The sequence below is a fragment of the Nestor notabilis genome, unplaced genomic scaffold, assembly GCF_000696875.1.
Source record: "Nestor notabilis isolate BGI_N333 unplaced genomic scaffold, ASM69687v1 scaffold4516, whole genome shotgun sequence".
NCBI lineage: Eukaryota > Metazoa > Chordata > Aves > Psittaciformes > Psittacidae > Nestor > Nestor notabilis.
In genome coordinates this window covers 77,214-99,569 of record NW_009932240.1, presented here as the reverse complement: position 1 = coordinate 99,569, position 22,356 = coordinate 77,214, and the positions used below count along the sequence as shown (strand labels likewise).

The following is a 22,356-nucleotide window of genomic DNA, read 5'->3' as shown; positions in this document are numbered from 1 at the left end:
ACGTCTACCTCCTTCTGCCTCTGCTGCACCAGCTCTGGCAAAAGGCAGATATACTCCTGCAAGCCTGGACACAAAAACAAACGAAAAAGACAAAGAAAGGAAAATGCCAGGGAAAACGGGAGAAAAGACAGAATGTCTGTGAGGGCAGCAAGTGGCAGGGTATATGGTCTAAGCTTACTCTCGAAAAATACATGAACTATGACAGCTGCAGGAGATGAAGTATTTTCATCAAAAGTTTCTGGTGACCAAGAGCAAAAGTTTTAAGTGGTTTGCATATCTCTCTGGGCTCTTGAGATAATGATATAGCTGTCGGTTCCTTATTTTGTAGGTCATTTGTACAGCTCATCTTTTAAACCCTTCCCTCTGCTAATACTCAAGAAGGATGTTAGTGGAATCCCAAACTCCTTGCCATTTTGCAGAGTTGAATCTGGTCACGTAACATTATAAATTCAGCAACGTGTGTCACTATGGGAACTGTTTCTCCTGCCAGACAGCATTGGGAATGGACTGGAAACTGACTGTTCAGACGTCTGTGTGTGCGTGCGCACGTGCGCGTGTGTGTGCGCGTGTGTGTATCTGCCAGTCATGCATAAACTATTCAAATGTGGATATGTAAACTTTACCATTAGCTGTTTGCATTTTTTTGCTTCACCATTTCTTTTTATTTTGCTTCATTTAGCATAGATTATCTCTTTAAGTCTGGCCAGTAGTCAATTACTCAATTCCTTTTCAAAAGAAGAAGAAAGGAAGACTAGCATAAATCACCATATCTTCCCCACCTGAGAATCTGACTTTCTAAAGGTAGTTTCCTTCTTCTTTATAAAGGTAATTATTCTATTAAAATTAATAGTAAAATGAATACTGCTGTGACTGAATTACATGGGATAAGCGTGAAATGCTGTGATCTGTTCTGCTATGAATTAGTAATTATAGTGTGCCCAGTTAAATTTGCATACTTTCCTCTCCTTCCCTGCTATCCACCTTGGTTTTGTTGCTAAAGCTCTTTGCAGGGTTGGAGCTGGAGATTGCTAGTGGTTTACACAAAGAGGAGCTGTTCGCAGAATATAATACCCCTGAGTTTTAAGACAGCAGAAGTTACAAGATAAGCATGGTTTTGTTTGGTATTTGAAATATCTCTGATCACCTTTCTAATGTGGTGTGATTATATAGATGAGGTGAGGGAAAAAAATCTGTCTCCTTTCCACCTGTTATTTCTGTGTGAAAAGTTTGGCTTTGTGATACAACTTTGAGTTCACACTGCCTGGAGCAGTGAAAGTAGTTGGTATCTCAAAGGGATAGTACTCAGAATAAGGGAGACCCAGTAATCATGCAGGAGCTCATGGACCTGCAATAGCTTCTGTTTCAGAAAAAGGTGCCTGCATCTTTTTGCACTTGGGTGGTTCATAGAAAGTTTAGTTTACCTTGAAGAGGACAAAGGATAGTGGGGTGAAAGGCAACCTTTCCCACACACATATTGAGAGGCATGCCTTGAACCACAGAAATTATTAACTAGCAGATGTCAGGAAACAATACATTTTCAGTGCTATATGGATGAAGAGCAGAAGTCAAGTGTGAGGTCCAGGCTGGTTTCTGAGGATGAGAGTGAGCCTGCCCAGCACTAGTGGGCAGATTTTGCCCTGCAGCCTGTACAGCCTTACTATGCCTGGGTACACGCTCGGCTCAGCAAAGCGGGCTCATCACCCCAGCACAAGCTAAATACCCCACAGCCTGATAGAAAGGGATGTATGGGAAGAAAATGAGATAGAGAGAGCAAATACCCTTTGACCTGCAGTAGCCTGAATCTGACATCCTTGCAAGTGCCCTACGAGAGCCATGTGTTCAACTTGGCTTCAGAGGCAGAGGAAGGAAATCACTGCTGCCCAGGCAGTCTGGGAAAGCCCTAGCTGGCTGGATTCCTGTGAAGTACTGGGTTTGTTAATAGGATTGTACTGTTATTAACCGTATTAGGATGGTTGCAGGCTGGTTTAGATAGCTTATGCTTGATTAAATAATAACCTGCTGTAAGTGATAAATGCAAACTTGTCCCAGTGTATGAAAATCTGTTTTAACTTTTCTGGAATAGCACACAGCCACAGTCCCCTTGCTGATGTGCCTATAATTTCCTGGATCTTCCTTTGAGCCCTTGACATCTCTTGCCAATTTTAACTTTAGAGAAGGCTGTGCATTTTTCCTTCCTAAAATAGTCTGTACAGTGTGTAGCTTAACCTGATCAACAGAAGCACTTTTTCACCCCATGAAAGCAACCTTAGACAACTTGTAAAAAGCTCATGTAAACTTTAGATGCAAGCCATTATTTTTAATTCATGCTGTCTATCCATGTTTCCTAGCACCTAAACAGTCCTTCCTGCAAATTACATTCTTTTGGTGAATATAAACAGTTTATTAAAACTCCTGTATTAATTATTTAAATGAGTTTATAAATATTTGAGGAAGCCTATGCAAAAGACACTCATAATAAATTATCGTATTCTACCTCAAATTAAATTACAAAACTCTGAAAACTGCCTTCTGTAACAAAGCCATTTCTGTTGCCTGTTATCACAAGGGACAGAGCATTGTATCTAGGAAGCAGATACAATAAAAATCATCTAAAGTTTAAAATGAAATAACAACATTTCTGTCTTAGAGTGTTTGTACTAAATGTGACACACAATCAACTACGTGACTGTTTAGTTACCCGTGATCAGTGTCTTATGAGAGGAGCCATCAGTCTGACTTTGAGATCACAGGTGTGGAGACTGAATTAATAAGCAGAAGGAGAGAGAGGTACTGAGAAGACTCCTGGAACAAGTGAAAGAAGGAATCACTCACCTAGATCGATTGATTAAATGAGAAGTCAGATACTGTAAGCGGTACTGGAAAGAACATCAATCCTACAGCTCCATGGCAGATCAAGCTCATTAATGCAAGGGGATTTCTTATAGGTGAGGATAGGCAAAAGCCCAAATTAAATAAAAAATGGGAGCAGCAGGATAGCAAAAACTTCTCTGGATAAACTTTTCTGGAGATTCTTTTCCAGATGGGAGGAAGTTTCTGCTTTGGAGTTCCTAGTTTTGCAGTGTTGGTTGCTAAGGTAAAGACTCACTTTGTAGACATTCCCATCTTCTGAGTCCCAGTGCCCATGGTCATGTCTGGCTGCCAAGGACATTGAACATTATAAATGATAAGTGCCAATCAGGACTGATGTATGTCTGCAGAATTTGGGTAATGGATAAATAAACTGATTAAATAGAAAGAGATGTCCAGTGATGATCCCCTTCACTATGTGCTTCTTTCTTAACTGTCCTGTGTTCAAGGAGCCTCTCATGGTGGATACATGAATTTCTTAAGACCTTGTTAAAATCAGTCCGTGGTCATGCAAAATAGACCAAATGCAAAGCCTCAGACTGCAAACTCATAAGGTTTAATAAAAAAGGACTTCTAAAGATGGACTCACCTCTGAGAGTAATGACAGTTCAGATTATCTCCACATATCCAGCTTTTCCAGTTTTCCCAACTGCTTCTCTTCACCCATCATCTCTTCCATTGTGATCCCTGCTAAAGCAGAAAATCAGAAGTCTTACTAGCCTGAGAACTGCAACGTAAAGTCCAGAATTAGGCAATCCACTAGCCAGTTATCTTCCATATTTGATCTACTTTTAACTATCAAGCATTTGTGGAGGTGAATATTTAGAAAGAAAACTCAGCTATTTCAGTCTTATGTTGTTTTAAGTGCTTAAAAAAGATGAACAAGGAGTATCACAGAATTCCATCTCCAACAACTTCTGCTTCAGTTTGCTAGTAACTATAGCAATTCTCAGTACCTCTGTTTAGCTATTCATCTTCGGAGAGTTTCTGCTTGCCTACACTTTGCAACTGGCAGAGCTGAACGTACTCTGCAAAGCATTTTAAGCTAATTCATGCTCAGATTTGTAAAAGAATGTGTGCTGGGCATGCTCAGGCTCCATTTACATTCATTTTGTATGAGCATTAATGAGATCAAGTAGAACAAGGACAGATGTTTGTGAAAAATAAAATGTTAAACTCCTATTTGTTGTGATGAGAATAGAGCTTACGGCTTCATAGCTAAGAATCATCTGAGCAGAGTGTGCATGAGATTCCTGGAGTATCTGGAGTCTAAGACTCAGAGCTCTTTCCATCTGGTTATTTTTCAAGAGCACATCTTGTGTATTACATAGGAAATAATGATCCTTGCATAAATTCAGGATTATTCACTCCAAGGACAACAGATTAAGGCCATCGTATAAATACTTTGTAGCAAAGACTTACCTAGAAGTGCAATCCAGGGACTTCTCCAATGTAAAAAAGAGGGGGAGAAACCACTGTAAATGACAGTGAATTTTCATTTTTTAAAATAATGCAACTCAGAGTTAAATTGAATGGAGGCAAAAAGACTTGAGCTATGCCAATACCAACACAGCCATGAAATTTCAAGTATCCATTAACAGACTTCTCAGCTCTGTAAAATGTTTCAGAGTAAATAAGCATTATGAACACTGAAGGAAAACATAATTTCAAAGAAAAGCTTGACAGTTAAGGTCAGTTTAATTCACACTCATGAATTCCACTGTTTTTAAGTCTTGCTGATAAGCTTTTATAATTGAGTTACTTCTCTTATTCCATGCATATTGAAGCAGTAATCAAGCTATGATATGAGATACAAAGTATTGTGTGCTCGATTCATCAATTTTTGTTCACTTTCACAGTTCTTGTTCGATTGCACTGGCATTGTTACACTGAAATATCTCCAAATCTATCATGTCAACATTATGCATGATGTAATTTGTAATCGTAGCTAGGGATTTGTTTACAAAAACAAATGTTCCTTTAATCTTTAAAACAAAATTAGACTTGTCTTACAACACAGAACAAAGAGATTTGAATGAATACAATACTTTTAATAAATCAGCAATTACCTTGTGGAGTGGCAGTTGGCTCATTTAACCTTTGAAAACAGCTTCCTCCACACAGATTTTAAACTGTTCCTTTCTGAGATAAATTTTGAGAGCTGCTCTGTGGAGATTTAAGTGCTCTATAGGTGTATTATTTATACCACAGTGATCCTCTATTCATGGAAGAGAATTTGGAACACGTTGTGTTTTCACAGTAGAGATAAATGCAAGTTAACTAAACTACCTCCTAAAAACATTTGCAAACCCTGCCTTTTGGTACCTCTGTTCATAAAGCGGCACACCATTTGCAAGTTCATAGTACCAACATTAGGCCAATAAAACTTCCTTTAGTTTATCTTTTCAGACCAAATCATCCCTGTGATGCAAGCACAGGGATATGCTAGTTTTCAGTGCAAGTCTGTTGGTTGGAGGGGGTTTAAATAACACTCCACCAGCTGCAAACTAGTCTGCCATAAACAAATTTCTGTAGTTGATATGGTCTGAAAATAGATGGTGGGTACAGATAATGGCAAAAAGCCATTCCCATCCTTTCCCTGAGTACCCTGCATCATCCATGGGTTACACCCATCAGGGCCTGGACCCACATCACTCTGAAAATCAACCAGCCATATGCCAACAAGCAACTAATGAAGGCTGTTGTTCTTCTGCACGTGTGTCCATTGGTAATAGATTTGTGTAGATTTTATCAGGTTGCAGGATACAGCAGAACATTTCAGGGGAAAAAGAACATACCAAGAATGTATTACAAGTGCTTTAACCACCAACCATGGGCCAGTTAGCTTTACTGCTACTAGACAGGCCAAAGACATGTGATGGTGGGTGTTAGTATTTTTCACAGAGAAAAACAGTGACAATATAATAGCTTCCGTTTAAAAACAAACAAATAAACAACAATCATTTTCCCCTGAAAACAAAATGTACAAAGCTAAAACACGTGTATTTCATTCACTAATAACACATAATTACATTATGTGTTATTAATTTCTGTAGATTAAATGGAAGAATTTTTCTTATTTATTTATTTACTGTTATCTTCCTTGTAGACTGGAAACAACAAGAGATGAATACTACACCAGGATTTAATTTCATAATTGATAGCTATCCGATATATTATGCATGCTTTGTTATGCCTTATAAATGCATTAGAGTTACATAATTTATTCATTTTCAGTGTTCTTTCATAAAGTGCCTTGCTGCTAAGCTGATTCTGGCACTTCTTTCAGTCAAAATCTCGTCATAGACTTTCACCCTTCAGAGCCCATCTTGCAGCTTTTCCCTTCCACATCACTAAACCCAGTCCCCTGCAGCGCAGGGGATTCACATTTGAGCAAATGCAACTTTTACGGGCACCAGATTTGGTCTAAAGCCTGCAAAAACTGATGAGGATTATTTTTCCTGTTTCTTCAGTAACTGCTGGATCAGAACCTAAACACAGATCATTGGTTTATAACGCAAAAGCAGGCAATAATTGTTCCTCTTGGGTGTTTCTTCCACCGACACGAGGGACAAAGTCATAACAATTTTATCTTTGGTTCAACACAGTCATTTCCCAGAAATCCTTGGTTGTGTGAGGAAACATCTCCACAACAACATCAAGACCACAGCAGATCATCATCAATATATATTTATACACACACACACATATATGTGTATATATACATACACACATGTATATCCGTATAGATGTATGTGTATATATATATATATGACTTAGGGTCCCTGCAACCACTGGAGGAATAGCATTGCAAGGCCACCCACACACCTCTGTACCTCCTGCATCCTTATTTTAAGGCCTGGCTTTTCTCCCCCTGAATTTCAACTCATTCATTTACTTTATTAATGAGCTATTATTAATAAAAAATTAATATTGCATGGAGACATTTTTTCTTTGATGGCACACCAGTCCTCAACCCTGGCCTGAAACATGTGAGTGAATATTTATAAGCCACTTCCTATTGTCTTTGCAAAAACATACAATTATGCTGCAGTTCGTTGGCATTTCATTAAATATATAACAATAAGATTAAGCTTTCACTAGGCTATCTAGAAGCAGTTCAAACAGGGTATAAATAACACAGCTACACTGCACAAATATTTTATCAGCTTGCTTTCAGTTTTGTTCTGCAGCAACGGATGGATTCAGTTCCAAACTTCAGTAATAAATAGCAGCAATGGGTCTCCCTAACCTACAAAAGATCAATTTCCCCCTGCAGGTTGGGAGGGGACCCTCTGTCACCCGCATTCATTTCAGCTCCCTGAATGTAAGCATTTAATGTTTTCGTTAGTCTCATTAGCACTCATTAGTGTCAGCAAGTTGCTCTCCAATGACCCACTGTCCTTGCAGTGAGGTTATGTCAAACAACAATAATCTCATACACATAAAACTATAAATAAAGGTGGGAGGCTTGACGCTTGCCTTAGATGTATGTTGCTGTGCATGAATTCAAGAATTGCCAAGAAAAAGCTATGTCCTAGCGCTCTGGAAGGTCACAGAATACATTGTGTACTTTTGGGGAGACAAGTTTATCAGACATGATTTATTTTATCATTTCACGTCCTTCCTCTCTGCCACAGATATCTGCAAAAACCTGTTCTGTTGAGGCTCGCTTTGCTTTTCATTGTAGAAATCAAGTTTCGGCACAGACAATGCAAGGAAGGTTCAGTTATACTTCAACTATGATCCATAGCTATCAGAGAAAAAATGTCAAGCATTGGTCATGTCCAAGTTCAGTGGAATGTGGAATAATTAGAAAAGCCAACAACGCCTTTTGAGTACACTATTAGCAAACGAGAGCAGGGGCTGAGAGCCAGCTACCAAACACAGTTCGACTCACCTGGGATCTGCTGACATCTCTGGGAAGGAGGGCTGCAACCCATTGTCTTCCAAGCCTGACTGCTTCTGGTGGCTTCATTTTTCTTTTATTACCCTAAAATCTGAGACAGATTGAACTGTAGGGCCCAAGAAAAACATGGATTGCTTTTCACTGGCCTGTACTTAGTGCTGCTGAGATCTCCAAGATCTACCCAAACTCCAAAATAATCATACAAATTCTGCAGTTCCTAAAATCTGGATGTTTTTATCTGTGTACCTAGCTAACAAAACTGAGGTTTTTTACCTCTGAACAGCTGTACACGTTCTAGAAGTACTCAGAGGACTTGAATACTGTCATTTTTAATGTACTCATGGAAGTGAAGATGCACGTTCACTCACCATGAAGGTGCCACCCATGAGAAATTGTGGTCCTACTTCAGCTATGGATGCCCCTCAGCCATATGTCTAAGCAACATTTGTTTCAAAAGGTGCAAAGAGAAGGACATGGAAAAATGACAAAGCTGCAGCTTTAGATCCTCCCAGGCTGAACAGCATTTCGTATGAAATTCCCTTTTTAACAGACCTAATCAGGTATATGCTTAAAAAACTTACGGCAGAACACAGACTTCATATAATTTTAATGTTGTTATTTCTTACTGTAGTACCTAGGAAAACCAGGGTCAGTCCAAGACACCACTCTACTAGTTATACAAATGCAGAGAAAAAGGTCAGTCACAAACTGCTGCAGTACAGTGTTGGAGCTCAACAGGTCAGAAGGGGAACACACAAGGAAACAAGGCAAAAATAACTCATCCTCTTAAGTAAACAAAACTACAGATGGAAAAGTGGTACGGCAAGGAGATGATTTACCTGCACTAATGGAGAAAGTCAAATACAGAGCTGGGATTAAACAAGCCTCAGGAGTTTCTGATTTTCAGGCCATTAGCCAACACCATCTCTTATTAATTGTATTGTTATGAGGGAAGTATACAACATGCTTATGTCGTTTTTTCCAATTTACCTAACAGTATGCCAACTGTTAGAGAGTGGCAACGGAAGTGGTTTTTCACTAATGAGTCTTCTCATGCTGTTGAATTAACACCCTTTTTGTTGGTTTATGCAGATCTCGAGTGGAAATTGCTCATGGATTCTTTGCATCTGATCTGCCCTTTCATATCTTATGGGTATATTTTAGTGCAGCCCATAGGGTTGTTAATACACATTACACTCTTAAAAATACCCTACTCTGGCTGCTGAATATGTTGCAATGAAAAAATCAAGGATTCTGGATGGAAAAGTATAGAAAATCCTTCAATTCATTCTGAAGTTTCTGCCAGTGAATTAATAAAACATTGGTTAAACACCTGGAGAATACTGCAAAGATCAGAAAGTTCTAAAATAAAAAAAATTGAGTATAATGATCTCTTTTTAATGTTTACTACAATTAAAAAATATTAAATTAACTCAGCAAGACTATCTGAGACAATTAGGAGATATGAGACATCACTTGCCAGATGGATTGCACTGTGCTTGCATTTTAAACTGGAGAAATGTCAGTTTTCCCCAAGTTATAAGAGGTCTGTTATCAAAGTCAGCAAAGTATTACACTGCATGAGCATTAGATTGATGCTTCTAGAATTGACTAAGATTGAATTAAAGCAGATAGCTTGATGGACTCTCTGTAGGAAACATCCCGTATTTCTCCTAGATAACATTATTCGACCTGAAATCTTTTGTTTCAGGTTTATTCTTTAAGTTATCAGACTACTGCTTTACAACTCCCAGAGTAAATAGTATCTATTTCTGTTTATGAAATGTATTTCATGTGGCACTTTCTTTCACTATGTTTTTCTTATCATCCCAGAAAGCGTGTTCCCACACCTGTAATTCATTCTGCACCCCATGACATCCCAATAAAGTAAGAGAAACCAGATGTCTCATTCAATTCTCTGAGATTTTGTTTTATAAGGAATAGGTGAGCACAGGGTCACAGATTCTTCTATTCCAGTTTATATCGTTTTTAAAGAAAAACAAACCCCCAAAAACACCAAAGTGACCTGAAAGATTTTACCTACTTCTGTGCTATTGCCGTTGACAAAAGTCTCCATCAGTGCAAGAGTCTTTCATGGAGAGTTTGAACTTTCCTTTAATCCATTTAGAAAATGACTCACAATTTATTGAATAACATACAGAAAATTGATATCTTTTCATTAAACTGACAAAATCTTTTTCACTGCTGGCATCTGTGAAATGTGTTCTCTATTTAAATTTTATTTATATCAATCTTCTGTGGTGGAAACTAGATTAAAATGGAATGCTGTATACTTACAGTAAAGAACTTTCCCATCCTGCCACGAGTGTCATACTGGTTTTGAAAAAGAACTCTGTTTCTTATTCCTTGGAGTAACATGATACCTATGATCAGGAGGAATCACAATCTAATAGCTCTGTTCCTTTGTATTCTATTTCTATAAAAACAAAATGTGTGCACTCTTTCACAAGCAAAAAGAGATAGCTGCTGTGGCTTTATAGTGGCAAATCCGGAAGCGATCTTGGAACATTTTAATCCATGGTATGTTCCCTCTAAACTGTTGAAAAATGCACAATGATACTTTGCTCTGTTTTCAGATTTCAGGGTCTTCCATAAACGTGAATTAAAGGTATATATTACTCTGTGAGTACTGTCATACTGTTACACTGTTAAATATAACCTCCTTGTATTTATTATCCTATATAGTTTGTCATATCATTAAAGCCATTTCCTAAATACAAACGCAGAAAAGTTAAAGGAGAATTCTACTTGCAAAGAAGTCTTTGCATTTTTTGTACACACTGGAGTAGCAAAGGTGACACAAGCAAGTGTCTGCGAGTCTCAGGGCTGTGTGTGCACATTCTCTCCCAGACACCCTCTTCCTGTGTGCTCTTAATCACCCGTAACAGGGCAGTTAGTCACTGCTTCGAATGGCTGAGGAGCTTCAGTTTAATGCAGAAACGTGAAGATAGAAATGTGAAACATAACAAGTTGGGAGTTTCAACAAGTAGGGAAATTTTAATCAAATGGATTGTGTTTTTTCCAAATATTGCTTGATTCAAGAGGAAGATGACGGAATGGTTAGTGTTTCCATGTTGATTTGACCTCAGTTTAGGTGTAGATATTTGAAGGCATTCAGTGCATTTTTATTGTCCCATAATAGAATAATTTGTTACTGAAACTGAAGGGGGAAACGTGCCCAGCCAGCTCTCCTCATGCAACAAACCTTTGTGTTCTAAGTGAGGCACAAGAATAAGTCAAAACTCAGTCACTATCCTTAAAACAACATAGAAAGGTTCTTACAAACTTTGCAGGCTGAAGCCCACTGAATTCAGTCTAAGCTGGAAGTTCACTGCAAGCACATAAGACTTTGGCCTTTATGTTTGGCAACAAATGCATTTTAAAATGAAACACAACTGTGTAAACACTAGTAAATATAAGCTATTCCCTTGCTCTTTCCTTACATGCAATCTGATCCCCAGGTCTCTTATCTGTAGTAACTGTTATCTCTGGTAAACATGATTAGCAAATGCCATCTCAACCAAATGCTTTTTTCTCTGTTAATCCATGCAGACTAAACACAGGAAAAGTTAGATATTTTGATTTAAAAAAATCTATAGCTTTGCAAACAAATTTTAAAAAACCCCAATGTGAATTGGACTGGAAAAAAATCCCAATAATTTTCTGAAGGAAGTTGCTTTTCTCCTCAGCTCCATTAGTTACATGCATAGAGGTTTATATTCTTATAAATGAGACATTTTCTTGGAAAGAACTCAGATATAAGCAATCCCTTATTTGCACTAGCAGGAGCTGGGGAATTAAAAAAACACAAAACAAAATGAAGCAGGAGTAGTCAAGGCTATTTTCTATCATATACTTTTCTTCCCCCATAGCTGAGGATATCTGTCTCAGTCAAAGCAGCCTTGCATGAATAAACTCCGTGTTCCCTGTATTCCCCAGACAGTGAGAAGAACACAATGAAAACCACTACAAAATGCTACAGGTGTCTAATTCAGCATGATGTGAGCACTCACGGCCTGTGAAGCCTGGTGACTGACGGGAGTCTGTAATTCTCATCCAGAATTAGCACTTCGGGTCACGGAGAAGCTCAGATTTATCAGGTTATGGGAGATCTTGAATGCAAACCACCTGAGGGAAAGCATCTTAACTCTAACAGTTCTCTCTCTCACACGGCCACTTCACCACATCTCAGAGCAACATAACCTGAATGTAGAAAAGCCGCATTGTATTCCCTAGGGAAGCTTTTCCCCTCCCCATACGGGTGTACCTAATCTCAAACACAGCAAACTGTGATTCATTTTAAAGCTTTTTTCTGCCTCTTTGAACCAGAGCTGGAGGTGTAATGCTTTGAAATCCAGTAGACCTCAAAGGATGAGCAGTCCCCAAGAAGGACAACTGGTCCTAAACATTAAAAGGCTCTTAATAGAAGAGAAAATATATAAACACAAGACTCAAAGGAAATAATTTTCATTAAGCTCTGGACGCCCCTGCCACACAGTGTGGTGCTGAGGACTAGACCGCGGTGAGCTTTGTAGTGCTTCAGGCTTACAAAGGATTTTGCCTGCTTACATATTAGAGACAAATAGGAGCTTTTCAGCTGCAAATAGCCTTAGTTTCCCTGTTTATAAAAGGAGCCTTGTCTCCAGACCAGCTATACTGGGGAGGGACAGGTAAGGGTACTCACCAGTGGACCTTGGGTATACTACCTTGTGATTCTAACTGCACTGTGTCAAAAAATAATACATATATATAGAAAATAATATATATGTATAAAATATATATATACTAAAACCTGCACATTGTCATGTGGATCAGTTGATATTAAGGTTCAGCAATGACTTTGCATTTGATTACTTTTCAAGGTCAATATCCAAATACATGGTCTATATTTAACAACATCAATAAGTAGTTATATCATTTTAATTGCTATGAACAGCATTGCTTCTCCATGCCTTCTCTCAGTCTGTATTCATCTCATACTGCTGGTTTACATTGTAAACTCCCTAGGTCAGGGCATTCAGTTGCGTGGGTTTTAGTACCTAGCACCATGGGGTTCTTCTCTATGGTTATTTAATGCTACAGCACTGCTACTAGTAAATAATTCTGATTGTCGCTTCTGATTCCGTATCACAGGATTCTTCTCACATATTCTGAGGATGCTCTTCTCTGATGATTGCTGCGAAGGCCAGTATTTAGCACGATATGGTTTTTCAGTTTGCCCACTGCACAATCTATTACTAGAGCACAGATTCAACCCTCGTGCCTTTTCATGCATATCAAAGAGAGATATCTCTTTCTCCGCTGTTAGCAGCATTAATGATACCCTTCTGAAAAGGACATGTGAACGGTATCATTAAACTGATTTGCAAGCACAGGTGTAAAGGGTTTTTTTGTTGTGTTTTGTACATATGGAGAAATGTTATATTACATGATAAAAATAGGTATAAAGTGTGAGAAGAAATAGGAAAGACAACACAGAGGGCTAGATGACTGGTATAGGGCTCCTCCAACTGAACTAGTCTAGTATAGTCTATTCAAAACTTATCTCACTTGCTCCAACTTACTCAACTCTTCTTTAAGACTAAAGGATCTTTCAAACACAAGGTGTTTCTCCCTGTGTTTAAAGTAAACTCAGTGGGTGAAAATCATATCCCTGTTGAGACAATTATTTAGCAAGTCTGCTTGTATAATCATATACCAAGCAAAGGCCTGTTTTGAAAAATACTAACTTGGATTCCTGAATTGCAGTAGCTTCCCACTAGAGTTAATTTGCTGGCCAGAAATATTGCTTCTTATTCTGGTTTATTTTGCACTATATATATTTTTATTTGTTATACTTGAATGCGCTCCATTATGGCCCACCAAATAGCTTGACCCTATGCCACTCAGAATAACCATGCACCTCAGCAATTGGCAGGGACTGTTTTGTCCAGCTTATCTGAGGAACAAATACCTCACCTTTCCAAAGGAAGTCTTAATTGCACTTTAAAGGATATGAAAGTGAAAATTAATGAATGTATAACTGACCTTCTTTACAGGACTTCCCACTTTACATTAAGCATTTTCCCAGAGTTAACTACCAGCTTTACTTAAAAAACAGCTTCCTTTCTGGTTACATGACATGCCTTTGCAATCATTTCATCAATTTAAAGTATTTCTGTTACATTCTTACCTAAAGAATATGGTATTAGTCTTAGCTTGGGTGTAAGCGTGTGTACCTAAGTGTCCTATTCAGAAATATACATTTATAGTATTACATACCTGTGTGCTTGCATCTGTGTGTTTGTTGTTAGTCTTCAGCAAAGGAAGATGGATCAGAAAGTCAGGGGAGCATTAAGGAGAAGTTACATGAGGCTGCCAGAAGAATCCACAGTTGTTGACTGTGTTGGCAGTGGTTCATTTTTTCATGGGCCTCACTGGAAAACAAAATGCTGAATTGGAACAGTCCTGTGAAAGGTAGTTTTCCTTTCAGAGCTAGGTCAAAAGGGAATCCTTTCCTAGTAAATTAAAATCAGAGCAATAAAATCAGCTGCTTAGGTTGGGACAACAGCACGTCTGGTGAGATAGTGTGATGGGTATAACTCTGTGTAGATAATGCTGAGGATACATAACTTTGCAACCATGGTCACTTATTGTCCATCTCTCCTAGCCTGAGAACAAGAATGCAGTTCAAGCATTATAGAAACTCTTTCATTCCTTGCTGGGTCTCTCTTTTCTTCAGTCTTCTGCTCTCTGGGCCATGCAGAGCCTCCTCTTGCATGTTGAAATGGAATAGTGATACATACTTTTTAGTCTAGGAGTATCTGTGGGTTTGGTGCATTCATCTTTCAGCGCGGGTTGGTCATATGTCAGAGGTTAAGGGGGCTGGTAGCTGTGAATTAAGGGGAAGAACATTAGTAGCAGCTGCAGCAGATATGGCGTTGGGTGTCTCCTTAGGATTTTGTGAGCATAAAAGGATTACAACTAGGTAAAAAATAAATCAAGAATTTAATTATAAACTCTGAAATGTCCTGAAATCAATGCATGCATGACAGGGCATTTTCCAGGGGTGAATGGTGTGATACAAGGTAGTCTACTGTTTCAAAGATATTTTATGGGCTTGAGGCAGCTATGTGGGGTGATTTGAATGGATTAAGCATCTCTATTTGGGTGAGTGTGCAAGAATCTTTGATAGTTAGGCTTCATGAGTGCAAACGAAATTAATTCTTTCCAGGGAAAACAAACCACAGACAGAGCCACTCATGCACCAACTAGTCACAGTTTGCAAGGTTGGCTAAACTTGATCAAAATCCCTAGACAAAAAATGTCATTAAGATCCAGTTAAGGATATAGACAGATATCAATTCCCAGGCAAGAAACTTCATTAAGGTACACTCAAGGTTGTAAACATATGTGCGAATTAAATGCAAACAAGATCCAAACATTGTCATTATTTACAACATTAAATATTTGGAAATGAAAAGTTACTGCTAGAGATAATATGGTTTCTATAAAATTGATAATTAACTTTGAACAAACTGAACTGCTGCTTTTTAGCATTTCCTTACCTTCTGTTGCTAGTTACGATGTTCCCTGCCATGGGATGCTGTGAAAGCTGAAAGTCTACTTGTGTTCCAAAAATCCTGCAAAAAGACAGCTGCAGGTATTGAAAACAAAGCAGGCACTGTTAATTCTGGAGTACCCTGAGCCACAAGTCCTGAAGACATGGAGAACATTCTAAGGAAAATCTTTCAATTTGCCTTGCTCTTGTATGTATCCAAAAAGGCCAGATTGATGGGCTGTTAGAGTGGATGGTCCTCTGGTCTGAAGCAATATTGGTGCCTTCAGTGCATTCCCTGCAGTCACAGCATGGGACTAGATGAGATCTCATGTATACAGAAGCTGTGGGAAGCAGTGCACTGTCTTAGAGAATAAAAGATGCAAAACAAGTAATTAAATGTGAAATCCTTGCAACTAAATTTCAATTGAAGGGTTTAGAAAGGATGTTCTGCTTCTTAAATGCAGTGTTGGACCCTTGAGATATTATTTAATTAGATTTCTCATTATAACACAGTTGCGAACACTGTCTTTTCTCTTCTAGCTTCTATAGTGATTGGGAAATGGTGGTGTGAGATGGAGCCCTGCCTAGAAGGAGAGGAATGTAAGACGTTGCCTGATAATTCTGGATGGATGTGTGCAACTGGCAATAAAATCAAGACCACCAGAGTAAGTCGCCTTTTTGCCTATGCCCAGGAGGTGTTATGGGAAAAGGAGTCACTAATGATTGCTTGCCTGTATCTGTTCATCACCATGTCTGCTGTAAAAGTCTTACAGATAACTGCATACCTCCCCAGTCATCCAACACTTATTATTTAGTGAAAGTTCACAGGGATTCAGGCTCATCATCTGGGTTCAGGCTTGAAAACCAGTAGGCTGAAGCTGCTGAATCACCAGGACACTTTCATACAGATATTGTCACCTCAGAAAAAATCCTGGATCACATCTCCGAGTGTCTTTCTGATGGCTGAATGGAAGAATATTAGATCAAAGGGATCTGCTGGATCCTACATCCATTCCTTGGCTTTTCCAGGCCATATCTGCAATAGCAGCTGTATAGGTGCTTTGTAGCATCAAACAGTGCTGGGGACTCCACTCACTATCTGCATTTGAGGTTTGCAGAGCATCTCTAGCCCCGTGTGCCCGTTAGTGACATACCTTTGAGATGCTGAAGATTTGGGTAAAACAGGCCAACTGGTGATGCCAACTTTCACCATACATCGCTAGGAAAATGCAGAGATACAGCTACAAAGATAGAGAGAGTGAATCAACCAGTTAAACATCTCCTGCTATGAGATTACCTTTGGGAAAAAAAGTACATTTAAGAAATGGATTCCATTTTCTTTCTTGCATTGTGCAATTGTTTCACAAGTGTTTTTGTAAAACTGCCACCTATACCTACTGTATTCCACAAATGTAATTAAATTACGTTCATACCACAATTATTTTTTTTCCTAGGAAAATTACATGGTGGTCAACTCAAAATATTTTTTTATGAATTAATAAATTTTGTTTTTCAGTGACGTGGAAAATAACTTTTGAAATTAAAAAAAGAATTAAACCAAGAAATGTTTCTGTCTTTAAGAAATTTTACATATTCAATAACCGGCTGCTAATCAGAGGAATGTGAAGCTCAGTATTGTGATTTCCTGACTTCTTCCTTTTTCTGCAGTCCTAACTCTAGCAATTTTTCATGTCTTCTAGGCCTTTTGTTGAAAGAGGAGATTCTACCTCAACTAATCCTCATGCAATCTGAATTCTTTCTCACTGTATGATTTAACCCAGAATGAATGATTTCTATTGCAACTTTCTTGAGCAGTGCCTTCTGGCATGGCTGATCTCACCAACATATTTAATTACTAGGATACATACTAATTTAGGAGGTTTTCTCTGCAGAAGGCAGTAAGTGGCCCCTGAAAACAGGATGCATGTTGTCTCTTTGTCATCTCCCAGAGCAAAGGAGAAAGTATACAGGGCACTGTGATTCCTTGACTCACACATGAATTTCTTCCTGCAGCATCTTTGTTGCTGCAAACCACTCTATGCTCACAACTAATCTGTCCACAGTGAAACACCACTGCAAGACTGTGCCCTAATGTACATGCCTTACAGTGCAAGTAAAAAACAAAACCATAAAACCCCCAAAAACTTACTGTATGTCCTTTTCACTGAGGCACCATCTTTCTCACTGGATCTGGGAATTAAAATGGAAGAAAGTGATATTAAAGAAGCAATAAGCAACATGAAGTGTGTTATACTTTTGTTAAATTACAATAATTTGGTACTGCTGCAGTCTGTCTGCAAATTATATAATTTAGGAATTGCATTTGCTTTTTTCTTGTGAAATTGTCCTGCTCTTAACTCCCCCAACCCTCATCATATAAACTAGTTTTAGGCGATAGCCTGCATCTAGAAGCGATTGCTAGAAATGTAGCGGCTTCATTAATATGCAGATGTACGGTCCAATCTATTCAGTATGCATCATTGTATTTCATTTAAATTAAATACTTACAGAGTGAGTGCTCATAACTGAAAAAAATATTTCTTCATTTACCCACAGGAGTTATTTTAATTAGCTTGTGAGGGGAGTACCTTATGGTGCTGCTTCCAGTAGAATTTTGCTTTGGTGCTTTAAAATATCATTACAGAATCCAATTGACAAAGGCAACGTGACATGATGTGCTTAGGAACTGTCTTTTGCATTTTCCAAGCAAAAAATCTACTCCATAATCCCTGAAACTTTGCTTGAATCCAAACTGCTGCATCAAGTCTGGCAACATAAATATAAAATACTAGAAGCAATCAGATCCTGAAACAGGCGTTTGTTTTTCTTTGTTTTGTCATTTCAGATGGCATCAGAGAAAGAGATTACACTATAATCTGTACTGACCCCAATCCAGGCTGCAAGATTGGGCCATGTGTGTCTAATTTATGTAGTTAAGGAAGTTAAGAAAGCAGAAGAAACAGGACAAATAAGTCAACATCCTAACTGTGGTGATTAGCCAAAAAGCTAGAGCAAGTCACCATGGGCTGTAAACCGTTTTAATGAAGGCTTTTCCTCACACTAAATACACGGACATTAGGCAGCTGCTCTTGTCCTGACAGGGAAAACATTCGTGTTTATGACTCGCAGGATTAAAATAACTATTAGTATATTCTCCAAGACTCACAGCAAAGCACATATAAGCATCTCTGTATATATATATATATATATATATATACACACACATATAAATACATGAATATTCACAATATATGTAATTTTACAGTGTAATTTATCACTTCTTGGTTGGTTGTTAGATGTAATAGTGCTTAGTATCACAAGAAGGTGGACAACAGATGCAGTAAAGGCTTTTTGCCAGCACGTCCTCCATTCCTTACTTTTTATACATTTCTTCCTGTGTTTAGTCCTTTAGCATAGCTCACTAATTAAGTTGTTAAACCCAAAGATATAAAGCTCACAGCCTCTGTAAATCAATTTGTTTTCTATTAATGGTCAGAGCAGGTGACAAACTCTGGAAAGAAATCATTTTGTAATTCAATTTTTGGAGCAGTTTCAATGTTGTGGGTTCTTTTTTTTTTTCCTTTTTTTTTTAAAGAACGTAAGTTTCAATGCTTGCCTTAAAAATGTGGGGCTCTTGGAGCTGTAGTAGGACCTGGCTGGAGGTCTACATTTCAGCAACTGGCAGCACCAGGGGAAATGAGAGCACAGTCTCAGTCTGGATGCTGGGAGATGGTGACCACAAAGGCACTTAAATACCTGTAAGAACTAGAGGTGTTAAAAACCATGAAAACATGGCTCTTCGTGCATCCCATGTTTTGCCACTTCTCATCTGACCGAGGGAGTCACTCACAAGCTCTTGGTGTTGCTTTGGTTTCTGCAAAAATGCCCTTTTTATGTAATCCACACTAACAACACCTCTAAATACTTCAACAATCTGTTTTTCTGCACTTGGGGATTGGCAGAGCAGGTCAGCTCAGAGCATCTCTCCAGTTTCACAGCCTGTGCCCTCCATTACAGCCCACCCACACCTCCAGTTCCCAGAGTAACACTTGGTTCACCATGCATTTTGCCATCATAGAAATGCAGGCCATTTTAGGGTGCCCCGAGAGACCCGAGCATCACATTTCTTAGCAGCCATTGCTCATCTCATGCTGCAGCAAACAGCAGCTGCGGTGTTCATGACCCCGTGGTCCCTTGTCATTCCATACTCCTACACCAACCACACCAACACCTGAGGCAGTGTACAAACAAGAAAGAGAGGTATTCATCCCTGAGAGAGAAAACGCATCAGGGTCACTTGTCGGTGGCAAACCAGGAGAGCAGAACATGGGAAATGGGGTAAGGAAGGAAATGGTAAATGAACCCAGAGTCTTATTTTATGGTTTTAAGCTGTACAACTACGTTAATATGTCAAGTGATTTCCAGACTTTTTTCTTTAGAGTGCTAAAGAAACCCCTCTATTTTGTGATAACAGTCTCTGTAATTAAGAAAGTTGTCTGTTCAAAGCAGTAGAGCACAAGGTGATAGTAAATATCTCTTGCCATGAGACTACATTTCAGCATATCACCCATGCTTAGCTAATAATTTGTAGCCCTGATTTAATGCCTGAGCCTGCTCATATTCAAGTCAATTTGAGTTTCGTTGCTGACCTAGTTGTCTAGCAAAGAATTGAACCCCTTGTGCCATTCATCTTGTTTATCAGTTCAGGAAAGAAACAAAAGCCTCTCCTCTAGAGAGCTATTTTTGCTGCTGGTCAGTTCTTATTTCAGCATCCTTAAAAACCGTCTGGGCGGTGGTGTTTCCTCTTCAAGCCATTAGCGTGCTCGCTCAGATCAGTTGTGGTGTTAGTCATAAAGAGCGATGGTTTTATGGTCTGTTGCAGCCGTGTTATCTCACCCAAGGTGAGTAGACGAAGTCAGTCAGACTTTCTGGTCTGTTACATAGCTAGTCATTCCCTATCCTGCCCTTCTTTGGGTGAGTGGGTTGGTGGGGATCCAAATGAACCTGAAAGATGGATCCATCTACATGTCTTTGTCTAGCAGAAGCTACTAGCATCACTCTGAGAAGGGGAGAGTGGAAGGCTGGGGCGAGCATGGCCCCATGCCCAAAGCTGTCCTGCGCCACCAGCCCAAGTGATCAATGCACATCCAGCATCTCCCAAGGCACGGGCAGGAGCTTGCTCAGGGTCTGCCTCTTGTACATCCTTAAATCCCTGCAGCCCCAGAGAAAGACCCTTCTCCCCCAAATATTGTGATTTAAACTCGGCTGTATCATGAGCAGGACAAAATGCTATGAAGCCTCAGTCTGTCTTTCTTCTCATATTTTATATACTGATGCTTTTGCACTTTCTTACTGCAGATCCACCCAAGGACCTAACAGAGCGCCATCTGCAAGGAGACAGTGAAAGCCCTGCTGATTTATGAGGACAAAGTATTGAAAGTTTAAAACCATCTCAGCATTTACAAGCCAAATGGATTTCTTATTTGCACTTTGACTGTTTACCAGATAACAACAGTGGCTTTATTGTGTGAAAGCAAGTATTCGGTGGAAATAATGCCCCTGATTTTTGACAGCTGAAAATAAAAAGGAAGAAAATGGTTCCTTTGGTAAAGTTTCTGAGATTGCGAAGTACAAACAGCAGTCTAAGTTTGGATCTACAATTTACTTTATACCAGTTAAAGTATATATATAGAAATATATATATATTAATATATGATATTTTGAAATAAAAGCCTCACTCTTCAAGAAATTGAATAGTACCACACTTTGCTGCAGCTGCTGTAAATTTTTTTCTTCTTTTTTGTAATGGTCTGGAAGATCCCTACGTGTTTCAGAGAGAAATGTGGCAGTGAAGAGGCAAAGCAAACCTGCTGCGGTACAAGGATGCCTAAGAGCTACACGAATCCTACCGATGTGGCATCCAGAGCTTCCTGTTCCCTTTGGCAGAATGTTGAGGGCATTTGTTGTTCCACTTTGTGTTCTGGAGGCTTTTCCCCTTGTGCAATACTAGCATGCTGGCTTTGCTTCATTAACCATACTTGATTGATATATAACAATGATAATTCTATCCTCTTCCAAGAAAATATTTTTAGAGCTGTTAGATATTCCATGAAGAAGAGATGGACAGCTACTGAGTGAAGTACAGTATGTATTAAAGGTTTATTTATTATTTGGCAGAGTTTGGTAGACTGTGAGCTCCCTTCTTATTAAAGGTGTACTGTACGTACAATGTCTTCAGACTTTGTATAGCTCATAGAGACTACAGTAAAAACCCAGTAACCAACTCCAAAGCTTTGCGTTGTTGGCTCACTAATTCTTTGAAACAACAACAAAGCTATTTCTTTCCAGACCAACATGGGAGAGGGTTTTTACATATGGTTTGGTTTTTTACAAGCCCACTTGCAACTGGTGAACAAGTTTTCAGGTTAAATAAATGCCTCTGTGGACACCTCAAATGCTCAGGCACACCCGCACGCAACGGAGTGCCTGGTTGTGTGCGTCTATCCCACAGCACAGGTGGGAGAAAACCCTAAATTTAAGCTTCCCTTGTTGCAGGCCAGGCTAATTTGCATTGAGAGCATCTGCCACCAGCTAAAAGTATACGCATGGGCAATTCCATGGCACAGCAAATGCACAACAGTTTGCAGTAAGCAAACTGTGTCTAAGCCCTGTCTTAATTTCAGGAATAGTTTCTTTCAGATTAATTTTAATCTGTTTCTTACTAAGGTGAATTCAGCTGAGTTGAGATGCTCTTCAGCAAGGATGCATCCACAGAGACATTGATCTACTCACTGCGAGCGGTTTGAATTCACATGTCTAGCTAAGCTGTTGCTGTTCACCACGCAGCCTGGCTCTTGCATTGCTGAAGAAAGATCACATCTGAGGGCTGACATGGGCAAGCCAAGTTCACATTCCCAGGCACTTTTGCAAGCAGTCCAATTAATTTCAGGGTGTTTATTCACGTGGAAAAATATCCTGCTGTCACGCATAAGTCTGCACAATCTACCTTTCAGTGTGC

The 22,356-nt window shown here is 39.1% G+C and overlaps 1 protein-coding gene across 1 annotated transcript in view; it reads left to right on the top strand.

The window, feature by feature from the left end:
* Positions 1–21,564, top strand: part of FAM19A1 (family with sequence similarity 19 (chemokine (C-C motif)-like), member A1) — a 216,656-nt gene extending 195,092 nt beyond the window's left edge. Inside the window, exons 4-5 of the mRNA XM_010016270.1 lie at positions 15,879–16,003; positions 20,697–21,564. Of these exons, the coding sequence (XP_010014572.1) occupies positions 15,879–16,003; positions 20,697–20,714 (143 nt within the window). The 3' untranslated portion in view covers positions 20,715–21,564. The remainder of the gene's footprint in view (positions 1–15,878; positions 16,004–20,696) is intronic.
* Positions 21,565–22,356: the final 792 nt, after the last annotated feature.